The sequence below is a fragment of the Amphiura filiformis genome, chromosome 17 (assembly GCF_039555335.1).
Source record: "Amphiura filiformis chromosome 17, Afil_fr2py, whole genome shotgun sequence".
Classification (NCBI taxonomy): Eukaryota; Metazoa; Echinodermata; class Ophiuroidea; order Amphilepidida; family Amphiuridae; genus Amphiura; species Amphiura filiformis.
In genome coordinates, this window is record NC_092644.1 from 40,827,438 (window position 1) to 40,846,936 (window position 19,499).

At 39.4% G+C, this 19,499-nt stretch overlaps 1 protein-coding gene across 1 annotated transcript in view; it reads left to right on the forward strand.

Moving 5' to 3' along the window:
• Window positions 1-10,553: 10,553 nt before the first annotated feature.
• LOC140137800 (uncharacterized) overlaps window positions 10,554-19,499 on the forward strand; it is a 571,667-nt gene continuing 562,721 nt past the window's right edge. Inside the window, 6 exon segments of the mRNA XM_072159582.1 lie at window positions 10,554-10,641; window positions 13,119-13,935; window positions 16,387-16,437; window positions 17,023-17,093; window positions 18,159-18,256; window positions 19,006-19,129. Of these exon segments, the coding sequence (XP_072015683.1) occupies window positions 13,122-13,935; window positions 16,387-16,437; window positions 17,023-17,093; window positions 18,159-18,256; window positions 19,006-19,129 (1,158 nt within the window). The 5' untranslated portion in view covers window positions 10,554-10,641; window positions 13,119-13,121.

Genomic DNA, 19,499 nt, shown 5'->3' on the forward strand with positions numbered 1-19,499 from the left:
ATGCTCTTATTGCATATGCTGTGATTCCATCTGTCCCAGCTGCCTTGCCCCTGTGGCTATAGTTCTAACTGCATTTGTCACTTCTGGTGGAAGAGTGTTTGCACCAAGGAAGGTACATGTTAAAAAAATTTAAAAGTCAGACCCAATTTAAGTTGAGGAAGTTCTGGAGATTTCTAAGATCAGCTGGGAGGCCATTCCGGGAGTTGCAAATACGATTAAAAAAGGATTGTTTGAAAATGACAGTTTTGCATTTATTAGGGATAAGTGTTTATGAGTCGGCGGATCTCAAACTATGTAATTCAGAAATTCGAAAGCGGACCTTTTTAATGCCGAAAAGGCCTTTAAAAAAAGAACACACTCTTTAAAATTGGATTTGAATTTGGTCGCACGTCTTTGAACCCTTTCAATGGAGACCTTGGATCCTAAATTTCAGACCCTTACTCAAGTAGGGTTCTGACATGGGCCAAGTAGACTCTTTTCCAATTGCTAAACTAAACGATAAAGGTCCCACAAACTGACAAACATGAAATTCTTGACTTGTAACAACTTTGGATCCAAGACTCTTTTTACGAAACAGTGGGCTAATGCAAGTTCCAAAACATTTTCCTATGGTAAAATTTCTCTATATCAAAAATAAAAAACGAGAACAACATGCCCCTTGAAGATCACGAGTCAACTCGAAGCAATTTAAGCGGTTAAGCTGGGGGTGGGGGGTGGGGGGGGTAAACATATAAACATAGTAAAATTCAAGGCATCCAACTTTAACTCTCAAATAAGCGATTGAGTCGGGTAAGGGCCGGCGGTTTTTGTTTTGTTTGTTTTTTGCTATATATCAAAATAACAAATACCGAGAACATTTCCCTTGAAGATTACAACTCAACTTGAAGCAATTTAAGCGGTTAAGTTGGGGGTAAAAATCAAGGCGTCCAACCTTAACTCGAAGCAAATAAGCGGTTGAGTCGGGGAAGGGCCGGTGTTTTTTGTTTTGTTTTTGTTTTTGCTATATATCAAAATTACAAATACCGAGAACATTTCCCTTGAAGATTACAACTCAACTTGAAGCAATTTAAGCGGTTAAGTTGGGGGTAAAAATCAAGGCGTCCAACCTTAACTCGAAGCAAATAAGCGGTTGAGTCGGGGAAGGGCCGGTGTTTTTTTTGTTGCTATATATCAAAATAAGGGACCGTTCACAAACACTTGTTAGGGGCCTGATGCAAAAAAATTTCATCGCGAAAATTTTTCGGCCTCGCCCCCTTTATAGACCTCAAAAATGTCAGCCCCCCCCCTTTTTTGACATGAAAATTATGGGTCAATTCCATAGAAAAGCATATAAACTCAAGTTACCCATGAACATTTGTGGTCATTTTTTCAGCCCCCCAGGAGGGTCAAAAACAAATGTCAGTCCCCCCTTATAAGTGTTTGTGAACGGTCCCTAACAAATACCGAGACCATTTCCTTGAAGATAACAACTCAACTTGAAGCAATTTAAGCGGTTAAGTTGGGGGGGTTAAAATCAAGGCGTCCAACCTTAACTCGAAGCAAATACGCGGTTGAGTTGGGGAAGGGCCGGTGTTTTTTTTCTTGTTTGTTTGTTTGTTTGTTGTTTTTTGCTATATATATCAAAATATCAAATACCGAGAACATTGCCCTTGAAGATTACAACTCAACTTGAAGTTGGGGGTAAAAATCAAGGCGTCCAACCTTAACTCGAAGCAGTTGAGTCGGGGAAGGGCCGGTGTTTTTTTTGCTATATATCAAAATATCAAATACCGAGAACATTCCCTTTGAAGATTACAAGATTAAAGAAGAAAATTGCCCAGTTAGCATTATTCCGGCTCAATTACGGTGGTATATATGCGATCGCAACACGCGATAATTATCAGTTTCATACTATTTGAAGTAAAAGTTGATTTGGGTCCATTTCGCGCGAAGCGCGCAAAAATATGGAATATGGAATTTTACACTACTAAAGTATTATACCCAAATCCAGCTTCTGTGTGTGGAACTATTTTCCCTACCACAGAACAATATTTTTTAATCAAGTGGTGAAAATGTTTTTTCCATCTGAAGTAGGCAAAGTTTTTTTTCTTTGCAAGTTTAAAAAACCCCAAAAACCTCACATGCCCCCCTCCCTGGAAATCTAATGGTGCGCCCCTAGCCACTGTCATGAAGAATTCTGAGCAATTTGTTGAACGGGTTGAACCTATTCAAGCAGGTAATTTCTTGTATAATCTTTGCTGTTGTTTTACTATTTAAGATTCAAATTTCACATCCAATGAGGATCTTTTGAAAGGACCAAAAAAATAAAAAAAATAAAAAATAAGATTGTCACGGCAATTAGTTTAATGGCTTCCTTGCTTCTTGAAATATCTAGGCTTTTTCATAATTATGGATTTTGGTTTCCAACCATGATACGTTCCTGGCTTTTTTTTCCATCGCATTTCTCCTATTATCGCATTGCCCAAAGAAACTTTATAGTGTTTGGGGAGTCATGTCAGCTGTTTCATTATTTCTCTAAATGGTACTAAAGATTTTCTTGAGCTAGGTGGTAGGCCTCAGACATGGTGATGCCCAGTTGCTTTACAGTCACTCTTCTTTAAACCACCCTCATATCTTCATCTGGTCTGACTCTTGGTTTGGTGGCTGACACCGGGCTGTGATATGCTTGTACGGCAGGCTGACAATGTATCAAAACCATTTTATCATTTTTATTTATTTATTTATTTTTCAAATTTTGTTGTGTGTTCCTGGAGCTTACTGACTTTATTATGAATGAGGCATTGATCATCAGCAAATATAGAAGCTCATTAAGTTCGGTGTAATTTGGGGTTGCTTCTTGTGTGATTCTGTCCATCATCAAGAAAAAGAAAGGAGATAACACACAACATTGACGTACTCATGATATCACTGGCAACCAGTTAGTATATCCATTTCGCGTTCTCACGGCGCAGAGACTGCTACTGTGCTGAACCATTATCCAAGAGCTGTCTTTCAATTCCATGATCTTCCAATACTTCCCACAATTCATCCATGTCAACCCGATCGAATGCTCTATCCCTGATCTATGAAGACTAAGTACAAGTCTTGATTATGTTCAATGCTTCAGGCTTTGTTAAATACTCTCGTGAGCCAAGAGAAACATGGCTCTCCATATGCTTTTATTGCATCTGCTGTGACTCCATCTGTCCCATCGGCATTGCCCTTGTGGTTAGTTTTAATTGCATTTGCCACTTCTGGTGGAAGGATGTTTGGTACAGCCTGGTCTGGGAACCTTGGTTTGAAAGGGTTTTGATGGGTAACTGGTCGCCGCTGATTGGTTTCAGCAATTCTTTGAAGTGTTCTTCCCATTAGTCTCATCATCTCCATTGAGTGAACTCCCGTCTTTATCATTTATGATAGATGTTGGATCAACTGGTTTCTCTGCTTGAAGGTCTTCACCGCCTTGAAGAATTCTGCTAGATCTTCTTCAAATTGTTGTCCGGATGAGTTTATTGATTCTTTGACTGTTTTCTTGCACTCCCGCCTTGTAGCTTTGTAATTCTCAGTCTTCATCTGATTTAGATCGCATCCATTCTTTGTAACGTTTCTTCTTAATATTTGCAGTTTCTTTCACCTCGCTCCACCACGCTGTCCCTTCACTTGTCCTGGTCCTCTGCGTTTACATCCACATTCTTCCTTAAGGGTATCTGTTGGAGCTGATTTGAACCACTCCAATTTCTTCCTCGATCTTTTCTTCTTTGTCTTTCAGAATAACATATTGTGGTCTGTGTCTATTTGGATATTTGGTCACAGTTTTTGAGTCAACCACTTTATGTCTTTCTGATATTCTAGTCAAGATACAGTCTGTGAGGCTTGGTCATGGTTTCTTCCATCTGTACCATGATTGTATAAACTTGACTTTGTCTGCGCTGATAGGAAGTATTGGTCATAAACAATCCATGTTGGGCACACAGCTCAAGAACTATAGCTGGCCATTGTATAGTTCCTCTCAGAGTGATGATCACTATCAATAATGGGTGGGGCAATAATGTGCTTCTCAGCGAATTCTCTGGCCACCTAGATGCCTATTGAAGTCACCCATGATCAATGTCTGGATGGAGCATAATCCTACGTGAGTAGCTCTCTTCTTGCTATCCACTCCTGTCAGACCAAACAAATACATAGTATTATGAGTTTCAACCATCCCACTTCCTTTCCGCCTTGTGTCTGCTAGTCCCATATTAAATAGAAATATGATACCGCTCAATTGTCTCAACAATTTCTGGTGTCTTGTCGCCAATTCCGCAGACATTTCAGGCCATACCACAATGTTTGTATTTGGTTTCAGTCTCCGTGATCTATATTCGTTTCCATGTCGCTTTGCGTTAACAATTGGTAACATTAAGGTCGGTTCTGTTCCATTTCCTGTTGTTTCTCTGACAAAATGTTTTCTACTGCAGACTTGCAAGGCCAATCGCACGATATTTCTGCTGGTCAGGCAGATGATCAGCAGCCGTTTGTCATCTTTGCTAATGAGATGCCACTGATCTGGAAACATGTTGGTCGTTGGTCGTTGAACCATCCGCGTGTACTGTCATGGTTTCATCCGCACGTCATTGACCATGTTAACATGCTTCAAGTAACGACTTGTATCCGATTAGGGTGTCCATGGTGGGATCTCTCATTCGCCTCAGCTCTTTGGCCCATAGCAGAGGTAAAGGTTGGTGTTTAACCAGGCGTGTCCAAGCGCCGGCGGGTCTGCGTACCATACCTTTGGGGCCCTTTACTGCTCCCAGACCCCCTGCATGTGTGTGGAAAAGCCGTCCAGAAAACTAGTCTGCTAAAATTAGCCATGATGTTAAGATCTGGCTTGTGATTGATCGCCCAGATCTCGTGATGATTTAAATACACAACTATCTGTGGAATTTGCGGCGCTTTGTGTCGGCGCAAAAGTTAAACTTTCACTTGGCGCATGAAAGTATTATGTACTTTAATGCTTGGTGCTTTTGGTTATAGATTGGATTGATGACAAATAGATGACAGTGTGTGTTAGGGTAGAAGTTCCCGGGCAAAGTGCTGCTCAAAATTCAAAGTACATGCATGTCGATTTTATACTCGGGGTTTCAAGATCAATAAACCGGTAGATCCAGGGGCGTAGCCAGCTTTCTTGGTCAGGGGGGGCAAAATAAAATTTCGGGGCACAGACGGAAAAATTGCAGTTAAAAAAGGCTTTATTGGGACGATGATACAAAAATTTGTATTTTACACTATTTTTCGCCCATGATCGATATGAAAAGGGCTTTTTTGTGAAAATGTGCGCGCGCAGCGCGACAAAATTTGTATTTTACACCATTTTGGCCCATTATCGGGGTCAATTTTGGTGGCAAAGGAGCTCCCTGCCCCTTTTCGTTTCCTTTGCCCTCCATATTTGCCCTTTTATTTTTTTTGTCAGAGGGCAGGCACTCTGCCCCCCCTGCCCCCCCCCCCTGCTGGCTACGCTACTGGGTAGATCCCAAATTCAGAATTGTTAAATGAGTTAGCCCTCATTATTATAATTATGCCAAGATAATTAGGTCCATGTTGCATTCGATAACATACGTATACTTTTTTCTGTCACTAATATATATTAATGATAATAAAATAATACTAATAAAATAATAATAAAAATAAGCCTACGAATACTAATACTAATTACTATAAATACTAATACTAATACTAATACTAATACTAATACTAATACTAATACTAATACTAATACTAATATTAATACTAATAATATTTATTCGAATTACTTTCAAAATACAAAAAATAACAACCTAGAATTATCCAGAATACTTCTATCAACCAGGGAACCCAAAGACGCAAGTCCCATCTCATTGACTATTTTAAATCCAAGAAACAATCTTTGACACTTAAAAACATCTTCAAGCTTAATCGAATTCAGATCCACAAGCTTCTCAAAATATGAAGGACGATCTTCAAAATCAACTTCAGGAAAATCTCTGTAGAACAAAGTATGTGGGATTTTCCTCTCAGTGGATTTTCTCCAACATGTCAATATGATTCCATTGGAATGGAGTCCAGACGCAACACAATAGAGTGCATGCGGCAAAATGAGGGATTTGTACAACAAACAACAGAAACAAAATAGGACCAAGGACAGAGCCTTGAGGAACACCAGAAGTTACTTTAGACCATTCAGAAACCGCACCTTTGATAATGATCCTCTGCCTTTACAAACATGTATAAAAAGTATTGAATCCACCGAATAAGTTGACCTCGAATTCCCAAAGAATGAAGTTTATGAAGCAAAGGATTATGATTAACTTTATCAAATGCAGAATTAAAGTCCAATAAGATACCATCAACAAGAGAACACTTACGATCAAAACTTTTATATGACACTGTCGAGTGCGTTCATTATGATTAATAACATTTTGTTATTTATTTAAAGTTAGCCTCACCACCCGACAGCTATTTCACCCCACATTCAATTGTGGATATCTATCAATTCTGTCGTTCTCAAAAAGTTGAGATGTTTATTCCACTGGAAACCATAAATGATTTCAGCAAAAAAAAAAGACCACAGGTCGTCCACCAATCAGATAGAAGGACCAAATTCAGAGGGACCCTGAAATGACCCCACAGGAAGCAGTGACACAAGCAGGGGACAGAACTGAATGGAGGAGGCTTTACTTACTCGGCAGGGGGCAAGAGGACACAACGTCAAGTAAGTCAAGGAAACCTCTGGCTAGCGGCCTATAAGGCTGGTCACTATTAATGCCAGTAGGGGAAAGGGGGGATTTTTGTTGACAAAATATGATGTGCCCGGGGATGTGCCCCCCCCCCCTTCGTTTCGTTTCCGTTTAAAAAAATCCGTGCTCTCCCTTATTTTTTTTTATTTCTCCATTTAAAATTTCACTTTCCCTGGCAAAAAAATTTCGGATTCCCCTCTTGCTCACCAAAAACATTTGCATTTAAAATCCCCATCACCCCTGGCATAAATAATGACCGATCCCTACTTTCGCGTTATAGCAAAAACTTCGTCAAAGTTTTATTACGTTCTGGTTAAAGCCCTGATGCAGGGGCGTAGCCAGCTTTCTTGGTCGGGGGGGGGCAAAATTAAATTTTGGGGGCACAGACGAAATACATAGAGACTGTATGTCTTCGAGCTTCCCGAAAAGGGCCTCATTGGGATGATGTGCGCGCGTAGCGCGAAAAAAATGGTATTTTACACTATTTTCGCCCATTATCCGGCTAAAAAGGGCTTTATTGTAACTATGTGCGCGCGTAGCGCGGAAAAATTTGTATTTTACACTATTTTGGCCCTGAATTTTGCTAGAAAAGGGGCTCCTTGCCCTTTTTCTTTTCCTTTGCCCTCCTGATTTTCTCTTTCATTTTTTGTCAGAGGGGCACTTTTTCTTTCATTTTTTGTCAGGGGGCACTCTGCCCCCCCCACCCGCTGGCTACGCTACTGCCCTGATGTACGATTTCCTTCAAATTTTAAATTCATATTACTCTACACTCAAAATGCTGAAATAATACTAGTAATAATTTTCGGGAAGGGTTGCTGTCCATTTTTAGCTCAAATAACAAGGTAAACTGAAAGCCTCATTTTGGCTGTTTACCATGCAGTTCTATACATGCTATAGGAGAACATAAAAGTCATAATTCATCGTACATTATGGCTTTAAACCAGAACGAAATTACAACACAGAGGCCTGTAGAGCAGTGTACATAGGCAAAAAAAAAGAAAACGGGCCCGACCGACCCAGATTTTGAACAAATTGGGAAAAAATTTCCTGTACAAATGAATGCCGACCCAAATTTCGAAAATTTCAGGAAATTTTTTTTTTTGGTATTTTCTCAAATTGCAAATTATTTACAGATTTTAGTGATTTTTGGGTCATTTCCAAAAAAAAAAAGGCCGACCGACCGACCGACCCTACTTCAAAGGTCCGTCCGCCCGTAGAACCGGGTATCTTTTATTCGTCGCCTATTAACCAGGATTTATTTTTTCGGGGGGGGGGGGCTGATTTTGACAAATTGGACTTTGTTTTCAAAATTTGGACGTTTTTGGACATGGGGGGGGGGCGGATTTTGAAAAAGTGATTTTTTTCCCCCAAAATTTGGACCTTTTTTGACCAAAAAGGCATAAAACCCCCGAAAAAACCCATTTTTTTCGCTCGCTACGATCGCAAATGGGACTTTTTGGGCATTTTGGGATTGGGAGCGGCCGTCCCCCCTAACCCCCACCCACCACCCCCCTTAATGCACACAAAATCGGAATCAACTGAAGTTTGGGCATAGGCTTAAGGTTATAGCAACCAATAAAACTGTTGCGATTTGCCGTTCACAGTATCTTGCGAATGGTAGTGAGCTTTGGCAAAAATTGCATTGAACATTTCATAGCGAGTGTGTAGAAGAATTCAAATATCACAGATATACTTTTGTAGGTCCTGTGGTTCTTGAGTTATGTTTTAAAGAGGGCTGAAACAACTCATTAAGAACAATAAATCAAGCAAGTTTTCAAAGTGTTATTTTTCAATAATCAAAAACAATGAAAATCACAAAATACCTTTGAAGGGCTGGCACTGAAAAATTATCGGGGATTTAAAAGGTAGGCCTACCCCATCATGAATGTGTGCCGAAAATCTCTTGCTTCCCCCCTTTTTTTTGACCTCCCAAAACTCTCTTGCCACCCCCCTTCGATCAGCTGCCAAAAATTGCCCTCCCCCATTTTTTTTTTTTTATATTTGTAAATTTTTTATTTTTTTTAATTTTTCATATTGAATCAAACACGGAATAAAGCAAAACTCACTAGATTTTCTGAAAATTTTAATATGGCATGTATGGGGGGCGGGCATCAAAATGGTAGGCCTACTAGTGCTCCGAGGCGCGAAACGCTGAAGTGGGTGGGTGCGGTAGGGGGTAGCTTTTGAAATACTTTACACTGAAACCCTAAAACTATTATGAATTTTAACCTAAAATTATTTATGATTTTAGTTTACCCTAGTAAAATTATTATGAATGTTATCCTAAAATTATTAATATTATGAATTTTAAACTAATATTATTATAAATTTTACCCTTAAGTTATTATGAATTTTACCCTAGAGTTGTTATAGTTTTACCTTAAAATGATGAATTTTACAATTTTACCCTAAAAATATGAATTTTACCCTAAAACTATGAATTTTACCCTAAAATTATGAATTTTACCCTACAATTATGAATTTTACCCTTTATGAATTCTAACTTGAATTAGGAGGGGGGGGGGTCTCGTACTTTTGCGTCATGTAGCCTAAAATTATTATAAGAATTTTACCCTAAAATTATAATGAATTCTACCTTAAAATTATGAATTTTACAATTTTACCCTAAAATTATGAATTTTACCCTTTATGAATTCTAACTTGAATTAGGAGGGGGGTCTCGTACTTTTGCGTGAGGGGCTGTGCAATAATTATGAGCCCTGGGGGGAGGGTAAAATTGGGGGGCAAGAAATTTTTGGCAAGCCGAAAGGGGGGGGGGCAAGCAATTTTTGGCAAGCCGGGAGGGGGGCAAGCGATTTTTGGCACACATTCACGGGGCGCCTTTTTAATAAAACGCTCTAAAAGGCTTAGGAAAACAGTACGGAAACGCTTAAATATGCACATTTTCCTGCTCGCTGCGCTCGCAACATACATATAGACCATTTAAAGTTTGCAAATTGGGATCCCAAAATTTGGCATGTTCAAAGGGGGGGCAAAGATTTTTGGCGGGCCGAGAGGGGGGGGGACAAAGATTTTTTGCAGGCCAAGAGGGGGGGCAAGCGATTTTTGGCGAGCCGTTTGGAATTTTACCCCCGGGGCTAATAATTATTGCACAGCCCCTGATGTAGCCAGGCTGTAGCCTAAAGTTTGCTATAAAATACGGTTCAATTGTTTTCGGGGCACCGCCGCGGCGCGCCGGCAGAACTTGGAACCGGCGCGGTGTTTACTGTGATCATAAAGAAAGTTAAAATAAAATAGGCCAAATTTTTGCCCGATCAATAGCCTAGGCCCACAAGTATTGTAGGAGGCATATAGGCTTTATTTTATCCCCGGGTATATCCCATTATTTTTCCCATGAGCCATACGGTAGCTTTTTAGGCCCTAATTTACATATAAAATGCAGGCTTATGTTTTTTTCTTATTATTTTTACAATTTATAGCCCCAGTATTGGAAATCAAACTTGAAATTGAATTAGGTCTACCCGCCCCCGCCCCGCGCACATTTTATTGCCCTTGAGCTCCTTAGCAAATTGCATGCTTTGTTGCATCTCGTGTTTTCCTGTGTTTACCTATTGATCGAGTTTGCACCTGTTCACCTTTGTAACAATTATAGTTTTTATAATTGTGAAAACATTTTCCTTAAAATAGAATGCAATGTGGTTAATTAAAAGCAATTTACTAACAAAAAAGTAAGTATTTTGAATGAATTAGTTGATAAAAGACATAATTACAGGACAATATACAAATAATGGAATGACTGTATTGATAAGTATCACATTTATGAGAAATACATGTGTAAATGTTCTAGAATCATTACACCGCGAAATGTGAATTTACGGTTTTATGATTGTTTACCATTCGTCAACGCTATTGTAATCTGTTTTATACACGCTATTCACCCGCAAAGGTAAGTTTTAAGTACAATAATTTGCTCATATACAACTAAGATATATTTTATATATTTTGAGATTTTCAAAATTGTGATTAAGTTGCAAGAAACAAGGTGTCAGTATCGCTCATATGGGAACAAACATGACAAATCAAAAGGTGTCGAATTCGGAAGGTCTGTTGTGTTGAATAATTCTTCTTCCAAGCTAGGCTAAAAAGTAAAAAAAAAATATATATGTGACGTGTCATGTCAAAAGGAGACACTTTTGGGCAGGTTATCAATTTTGAGGTTTTACATATCTTGAAAGTTGAATAGAGATATTTTGTTCCACAATGCCGTTTTCCCCAATGAAATTGGACATTCCTAAGCGAAGATATTGAGTTCGTAAGTTATAGTATTATAAAATTGGTAATTGAGAAATCGGCCTTTAAAAATAATATTGACAATGTTGAGAGTAGGAATTACCTAGAAAAATGTCTCAAAAAATACAAGATGCCAGTTATATTCGGGTCTGAAACTATCAGACAATATTTTAAACAATAATAACATCACAAATTCACAACAAACCCAAATTGTGAAAAAATCTCCCCCGGCAGATTTTTGGTCATTTCTCCATGGATTTGCGATCCTGCCCAAAAGTGTCTCCTTTTGACATGACACGTGTATATCATCCGGACATTTTGAAAAATCGGCGAGGGAGTGAATTCAAATTTACCATCAAACCACATCATTTTATATACCGCGTGTCAAATTACAGCCCTAAGCTTGAATAAAGAAAGCCAAAACTGAATTTGACCGTTTTGTCATATAAGTTACATCTTATCAAAGATGGACTTTCATCAAAAAGATTCAGCTAACAAAACAGCATTTCGGTGGTGTTTCTAGATCTTAAAACAGTGGAACTGCAATCAAAATCCATCTAAAAATGCGATTGTCTCATCACCAAAAAAAAATCATATATTTGGGTCAAGTGTACCTAGAGTAAGGCCAAACACTTGTGCTGAAAGCCAAATTGGTCACTTATCGCCCACTGTTCAAAATGTGACATCTACACAACAGTCCCCGAAATGGTCTACTTTTTAGCCGACCTCAATTCCGAAACATTTAGTGCAGGCTTCCTCAAATAGATTTGTTGAAGCGCCACATGAAATTAAAAAAAAATGCCAAGCGCCACTCAAAGGCTGCGAATTGCTGGGAGTGAGAGGGGTTCCCCCCTCTGAAGCTATAGATTTTTTAAAATTTGAGGTGCAAATGACGCCATTTGGTGCAACATTTTGTACTATTTTAGCCTGTCTTTACAAGGATAACATGGGAATCGCATTGTTTATTTTTTTTAAATTTTAATCTAAACGGCGCCGCGCGCCACTCGGGAAGCCACGGCGCGCCACATGTGGCGCGCGCGCCGCTATTTGCGGAGCCCTGATTTAGTGATAGTTAAAAATGCGATCCCCAACCCTTTGGTTACCTTTGGACGAAATTGTAGAAATCTCTGCGGAGTCTCAGTGTCTGAAATTCCCCTTTACAAACATCGAAAATGTCGCATTTCTCAGTCCCGGTGATGAATACTATATCCGCATCGCTGTTTAGCCAGCAGCCATTCATACATGAATATGCATATCTCTGACCCCTGTAAGGTCAAACATGTGCGTTGATTCCAACCAATCCGATCCACCGATTGTGACCACGTGGTCGGTTTCATGAATATTTAATAAGCAGCTTCAAGCTTGATACTGATGTCTTATCTGAGGTGACCAGGAGGCAGATGCTACCATTTTGGTCAATTGTACTCGACTCGTGCGTTCTTTTGTGTGACATAAATCGAACAAAATTTTCAATAACGGGTAACGGGTCACAGATTGGAATTCTGGCTCCTGATTGGTCAGAAATGGCTGTTCCAAGTTACTCCCTGGAGTGAATGATTACCTTTGGAGTGAATGACCAAGTCAATAAAATGTCTCTTTATAGCTAAATTACTTATTGTTTGCAGTTGTTTCTTTGATATATCGTCAATAATAATGTCCTATAAAAATGTACTTGAAGAAAACTGAACACTATCAAGTCCAAAACAAAAGAAAAGTTTCACTCCAGTTATGGTGATAAGCATGTCAAATTCAACAACCCCGACCGACAGAATTGTGTGCAAATTCTAAGCAAGAGGGCTCGAGCAACGCACAGCATGCTAGACGGTTTGGGAGTCAACATGACACAGCGCACTGCATGCGAGTTTTGCTGTTGCACCCATTTTCAAATGCTGTGACAATCAAGCCCAAAGACTTAGACAAAGACTAATAAGTTATTCATTCTAATGTTTGGAAAACACAGTTTCTAAGCTTTTTAATAACCATCAAAAATAACATGTAATATTAAAATCACAAATTGCATACATATTTTGGCCCATTTCCCCTCAAATTGTACATACCAGGGTGAAAATATGACAGAAGGTTAGCTAGCCAATAATAATAATACCAATTGATGTTTCTTTCTGTTAATTTCAGACAATGGAAAACCATAGACCACAACGTCGTGCTAGCCAACAAATGAGCAGCTCATTGAGAGTGCCAAGACATAGCATGAAGAGACGAGCATGTGATAACCCCTATTCAGATGAACCCAGTCCCAGTGTGAAAAGACTGAGATCACATGATGAGCGCAAGCACAATACAAGGAGGGCAAGTCTCGGGACCTACACCACTACCAATCATCTTCCACCTAGATACCAAGAAAAAAGGATGCAAAGTCTGGCAACATCATGGAATCATACAGAAACTAAAAATACCAAAATAACTAGGAAAGACAATCAAGTGCATGCGCCTTCAAACACTCCCTCAACATCTCTGTCAACATCATTCTCGTTTGAGCGTCGCACCAGCCCACAGCCATTTTACTACACTATGCACCCAGAAGATGAATATGTTGCCATGGAAAGGACAGTGAGTGGTGGTAGACAAAGAGGGATGCGTAAAGATGAGAGATGTCAAGGCAAACCTCCTCCAGCCCCAAATTCTTCCAAACAGTCCTTGTCATCCTCTATGTTTTGTGAGACAAGTTTGGTTTCTTCCTCCATGATATATGACCCGGTGTTTACTCCAGCTCCGAAGCTACCAAGAACATCAACACTGAAAAGCCAGCAGATGGGATCTGCGCAGAACAGCTTACATCAGCAGCCATCCGTTAGTACAATTGTTTCGGATTCCTCCTCTCTCACGAGACCACGCCCAGAAGGAGAGTCTATGAGACACAGCAGCAGTGACAGCCTGAGTAAGAAGAATGTACATCATTGCAAGCAAGGACATACTATGGAGACTCAAAAAGGTATAGTTCCTCTCATCTCAAGATTGGTAGTGGCACAGTGGCTTGTGCAAAGAGACACTAGGACATGCCCCCTTCTTTTGTCAGTCATTCAAATGGGGGAAATTGACCAAACCCATTACGGTAATTGAAAATTTTTGAGCAGTTAGGGGAATTGAGACATGTGCAAGGGGGGGCATGTACCCTAGGCGCCAATTTGACCAATTAAGCATCAATTCTGCGCTCCCTCCAAACGCTGAAAGTCAAAAATTTTTGGGCGCTACTCAAGCATGATTTCAACACAGAATTGTTTAAAAGATCAATTTGAGACCGATGACCGATATTCAACTTTTATTATAACCAAAATTGATTAGTGGTAGGCCCTGTTTGTGCAAAATTGTTTCAAGAATTGCGGAGGGGGTGCCATTATGTATCCTTAGCCCTGGGTGCCACAACCCCTAGCTACGCCACTGCTCCAGTTTGATGCAGTAGTATAGTTTGACCAGCAGTTTGGCCAGCTCTGTAGGAGACTTTTTTGAATGTGGTAAAAATTGTGTGATTAGAGATTATCATTTTAATTTGACAATTAATTAGTGGCCGAGCGGAACGGCCCCGACTCATAATCAGAAGGTTGCGGGTTCAAGCCCCGGTGACGCCATCGTGTTGTGCCCTTGAGTAAGGCACTTTATCTCGATTACTCCTCTCCACCCAGGTGTATAAATGGGTACCGCATTCTTAAATGCTGGGAAGGTAACAGACTCGCTGTGGTGAAGTCTGGCCCAATCGCCAATGAAAGAGAGATGGGCACTCCGATCATTGTTTATACAGGATCGTCTCCTTTACCTTTACGTTTACCTTATGACCTTATGTGCAGTGTTGGAGGACTCGGACTCGGACTAGAGTCCGGACTCGAGTCCTTTTTTCAAGGACTCGGACTCGGACTTGGCCTCGGGAGCTAAGGACTCGGACTCGGACTCGGACCCCAAGGACTCGGGACTCGGCTCCGAGTCCTCCTCGAGTCCGCAAAATAGGGTCTTTTTAGGTCTTTCATTGTAAACTTCCTTGCTTGATCAATGATCACATCACGTGATTACTTTAAGTAATTTTGCATGCAAATAAATTCAGTTTCTAAATAAAAGTACAACCAAAAAGCAAGATTGCTTTTAGTTATATCTTTATAAATGGTATTTAATCATAATAATTTGTTTTGACATGACTGCTTTGTTAGACGCAAGTCTAGAATGTAGCCTACATGAATAATAATATCCTGGGATGGGGCACTCAAGTTAAATTTTGGTAGGGGTGTGTGGCGCCAAACTTTGGGAACTAAGAACTGATTTGTGGGCAAAATAGGGGCTTGATGAACTGAAATTTCAACATTGAACTGGAACATGATGCAAATGTGGGTCTTAAGGAACTGCCGGAGAGCCTGAACATTAGGGACCCTTGACCGCCGCACATACCATACCCCTACCACCTTTACATGTGAGTGACCACCCCATCCCCGAATAATACTGCATAGGCCTACAGCCAGATCCAACACCCCTTCGTTTAGCACCTGACGTATGGTACTGCCGTCATATTTTTATTGTCATAATGCATCTTTTGCTCTCTTTAAAACACAAGCCTAATAAGTTACTGTGAGTCTGTGATTATTCTGTTTCCAAGGTATGCTACACATTAAAGGGGCTGAGCAAATATTATGAGCATTGGGGGAAGGTAAAATTGGGGGTAAGAATTTTTTGGCCGATCGAAGGGAGGGTGGAAGCCATTTTTGGCAAACCGAGAATTTTTGGCACATACGGGGCTCCTTTCAAATAAAACGCTCTAAAAGCTTATAGAAAACAGTACGGAAACGCTTATGCAAATTTCCCTGCTCACTGCGCTCGCAACATAATCTAAACCATTAAGGTTTGTAAATTGAATCCTAAAAATGGCATTTACAAAGGGGGGGTGCAAAGATTTTTAGCAAGCCGGGAGGGGGGACAAGCGATTTTAGGCAGACCGAGAGGGGATAAGCATTTTTGCAATTTCACCCCGGGCTCCGCATAATTATTGCACAGCCCTTAAACAATACTAGGCATGCTAGGTGGGATGAGCAAATTATGTATTTACAAGAAAATAATATAGACCTAAAATTCTGGTTAAGTATGAGCCTACGTTGACAAAGGATTGGTGAAACCCCCGGGGCTTGAATTTGATACATAAGGACTCGGACTCGGACTCGAACATTGAGGACTCGGACTCGGACTCGGACATCAGAAATTGGCAGGGACTCGGACTTGGACTCGGACACCAAGGACTCGGACTCGGACTCGGATGATGAGGACTCGACTACAACACTGCTTATGTGTAGTATAATATTTAAGCTCATAATCTCACTGAAAAATAGCCCCTGTTAACCCCTAAAAATATTTTTGCCCCTGAAAATTGCTGTTGTAATTTTATCATTTCTTTTTCATTATTGTGTTTCAGGCAAATTGAAGCTTGCAATTTATCACAATCAAAAAGACATGCTTGTGCACGGTAAGTTTGACTAATGAGATACACATCAAGGAAACATTTAGATATTACTGCACAGAGTCCGGAAAAATCATGCAGTTTTAAGAATTGGCAAAAATCATAAAGTTTACATTTTGTCAACATTTGAGGCGAAGAGTGTACTTTTTTGTTGGTTTTATAACTTTTTAAGTGGCTATTCCCGCTAAAAACATGGACAATTAAACTAAAATCTGATGTCGCATGTTGCCTCAGATTCATCATTCATATTTATTCAGTACGCACATAAAAATATTACAGCACATATGATAAACAAAATATACATTATAAATACATACAAGATGTGGTCAGTTGCATGAAATACCAGATATAGCAACGAAATATATGGATTATGGAGTAAACACCAGACGAGTACCAAGGATAGCCCAAAAAGCCTCAATTCCATTTGGGGTCCACAGATGTAGTCTGTGGTATGTGTTTAGGATCATAGGTATACTAAATTGTTTGTCCTGCTTTAGAAGCCAAAATTGTGGATATTTGTGTTTAGTCTGATTTGTTTTTGATCAGAGTGAAGAATGCTTTTTTTTGTTTATTGTGTGTGTAATTTTACAGTTGTGTCTGTTAAGAACCTTCAGCGTAAGACAAAGAAGAAGAGTATTACAGAGGTATTTGTGTATGTTAAGGTAAGTAGGATTTACTAGATTCAGAGATGTTTCTTTCGCTTTCAGTGAGTAACCAAATCACAACAAGTTTCAAATAATCCCAATATCATTGCCATGATGACTATTGGAAAGAAAAGAAATATTCCAAAGTTATACTGTAAAGCTACTCAAGCAAATACAACATGACCATTGGTGGTAATTTAAAAGTAGGGAACCAGGGAACCTCATTCCAGGGAAATTTTGATCACTCCCGGGAAATTTTGACCACTCCCGGGAAATTTTCATCACTCCTGGGAAGTTTTCATCACTCCCAGGAAATCTTGACCCCCTTCCCCCCCAAAAAACCCCAAATTATTAATATTTTATTTTTTCCTCTTCATTATTATAGCTTTATCGTACCATCATACTGAACTTCATTGGCAGGCAAAACAGCTTTTAGGAGTTGTTTTTTCTGTCTATGCAATCATAAGTAAACAAAAATTATTTTGGGCTCCCAAACCCTAACTCCCATGACCGCATACATGGTCACAGTGGCTGCTTCACATCCCCTTCTCCAGGGAAATTAGCAAGTTTATGATTTCATTCCTGAGAAATTTGGCATTTATTTAGCCCTGAATATGATGTTCTGTGCAGGAGTGGTTGTGGATGAAAATCCACTCTACATAGAATATATACCAACAATGTAATGTGTTTCTCTTCTAACCTCTGAAGTTGAAGAATTTCAATTTCTTTTTTACTTGCCTAAAAATATTGATAACATAACATTAATACATTATTAAGGGGACAGTGAATTATTTTGACAAAGGAGGTTATTGATAGGTGTATGCAGGACATCAGGCGATTAAGAAAAAAAATTTGTCTACAATTTGCGGACAGACCTTCGGTCTGGGTTTTTTGTTTTTGCAAATTACTTGAAAAATCTTGAAAATCTGTAAAATAATATACAAATTGTGTTCACTCGTTAGTTTTACATTTTTACTTTTTCCAAGAAACTACTGTAGAACAGGTTTTTTTTGTTGTCCTAAAAAATTTGTTCCTTACGACTTTTTTGTTGACCATATATATTTTTGTTTTCCAATACTACAGGTAGCTGTTGTGACATCAAAGGCCCAGATCTTGTACAGCCAAACAACAAGACCAACAAGGTGTACAAAAATGGCACAGATACATGAGGTCTTTACATTGTAAGTAAATCCCCTGTCCCACGGCAAAAGGATGCACATGGTTTATATTTACTTCACATGTTACTTTGTTTTGCCATAGCTTTGACTCACTTTTTTTCAATTAGCCTCACATGGTTTATAAGGATGTAACTAAAGACAAGAGGAGAGGAAGATACTCTCTTTTGCCAAAGTAAATGTCATGCACTTAACATCATCCTATGTCATACCTGCAGCAGAGACGCAGCACTGCGCACTGTTTACGCACTGTATATGCGCGCTACATGTATGTCACTTTGTACTTCAGAGTGGACAAACTGTAAGTGATCCCTGAGTAGGACAGTATTTCGAGCAACATCAATCACAAAATTAAACATTGAGTGCTTGGAGTACAAAAAGGTTATCTACTAAGGCTGCTTGGCGCACAGGAAGGTTATATACTGCTAAAGTTACACAAGGACCTTAATGCTCTGCGTGCTGGCTATAGGCTTCAACATATTAAGGAGTCCAAGTTTGGAGACATTTTTTCCTAATATCAGAGCAATCTTAAGAACCACTGAACCAATACTAGGCTTGTTTGTACTCATTTTAATGCATTTTTAATGCTGATTCCAAATATGGTCATGAAAATTTACAATTTTGAAATTTTTGAATTTTTAAAAATTTGTTGAAAGTTGTCGTCTGCAGTTGACACCCGCGTGGAGAGAGTTAACCTTTTTGTAGTCAACATGTTATATTTCTAAATTTATAATGGGTGATGTTGTTGTTTGTAGTGACCCACACTGGAAGGAAACGGGTGACTGTCGTCTGCTGATCTCTGTCTTCAAGAGGACAACGAGGAATGAACTAGCTGGATGTATGTCATTTGGATTCAATACATTATTTGAAACCAAGAAGGTAAGTTTTTCCTCGTCTAATCTGATTTACAATGTTAATGTTCTAAAAATTATTCTTATGAATAAGTCTGATACTTTTTAATTTTTTTTTAGTAGTGCAGTAATTCAATACATTATTTTGAAATGAAATGAAATATGGGAAGTCTTGAATTGTGCAACTCACTTGTCCTATATGTATGTTACATTAGGTAGGTATCCAGCACCGGACTTCACAGATCTGATTGGTGATGGCCCGGGGGGATGGCTTCCTTTATGTGATGGCTTCCTTTATGTGATGGCTTCCTTTATGTGATGGCTTCCTTATCACTGATAACTTCCTTATGATTGATGACTTAAAAGGAAGCCATCAAGGAGTACAGTTATAGCCCACC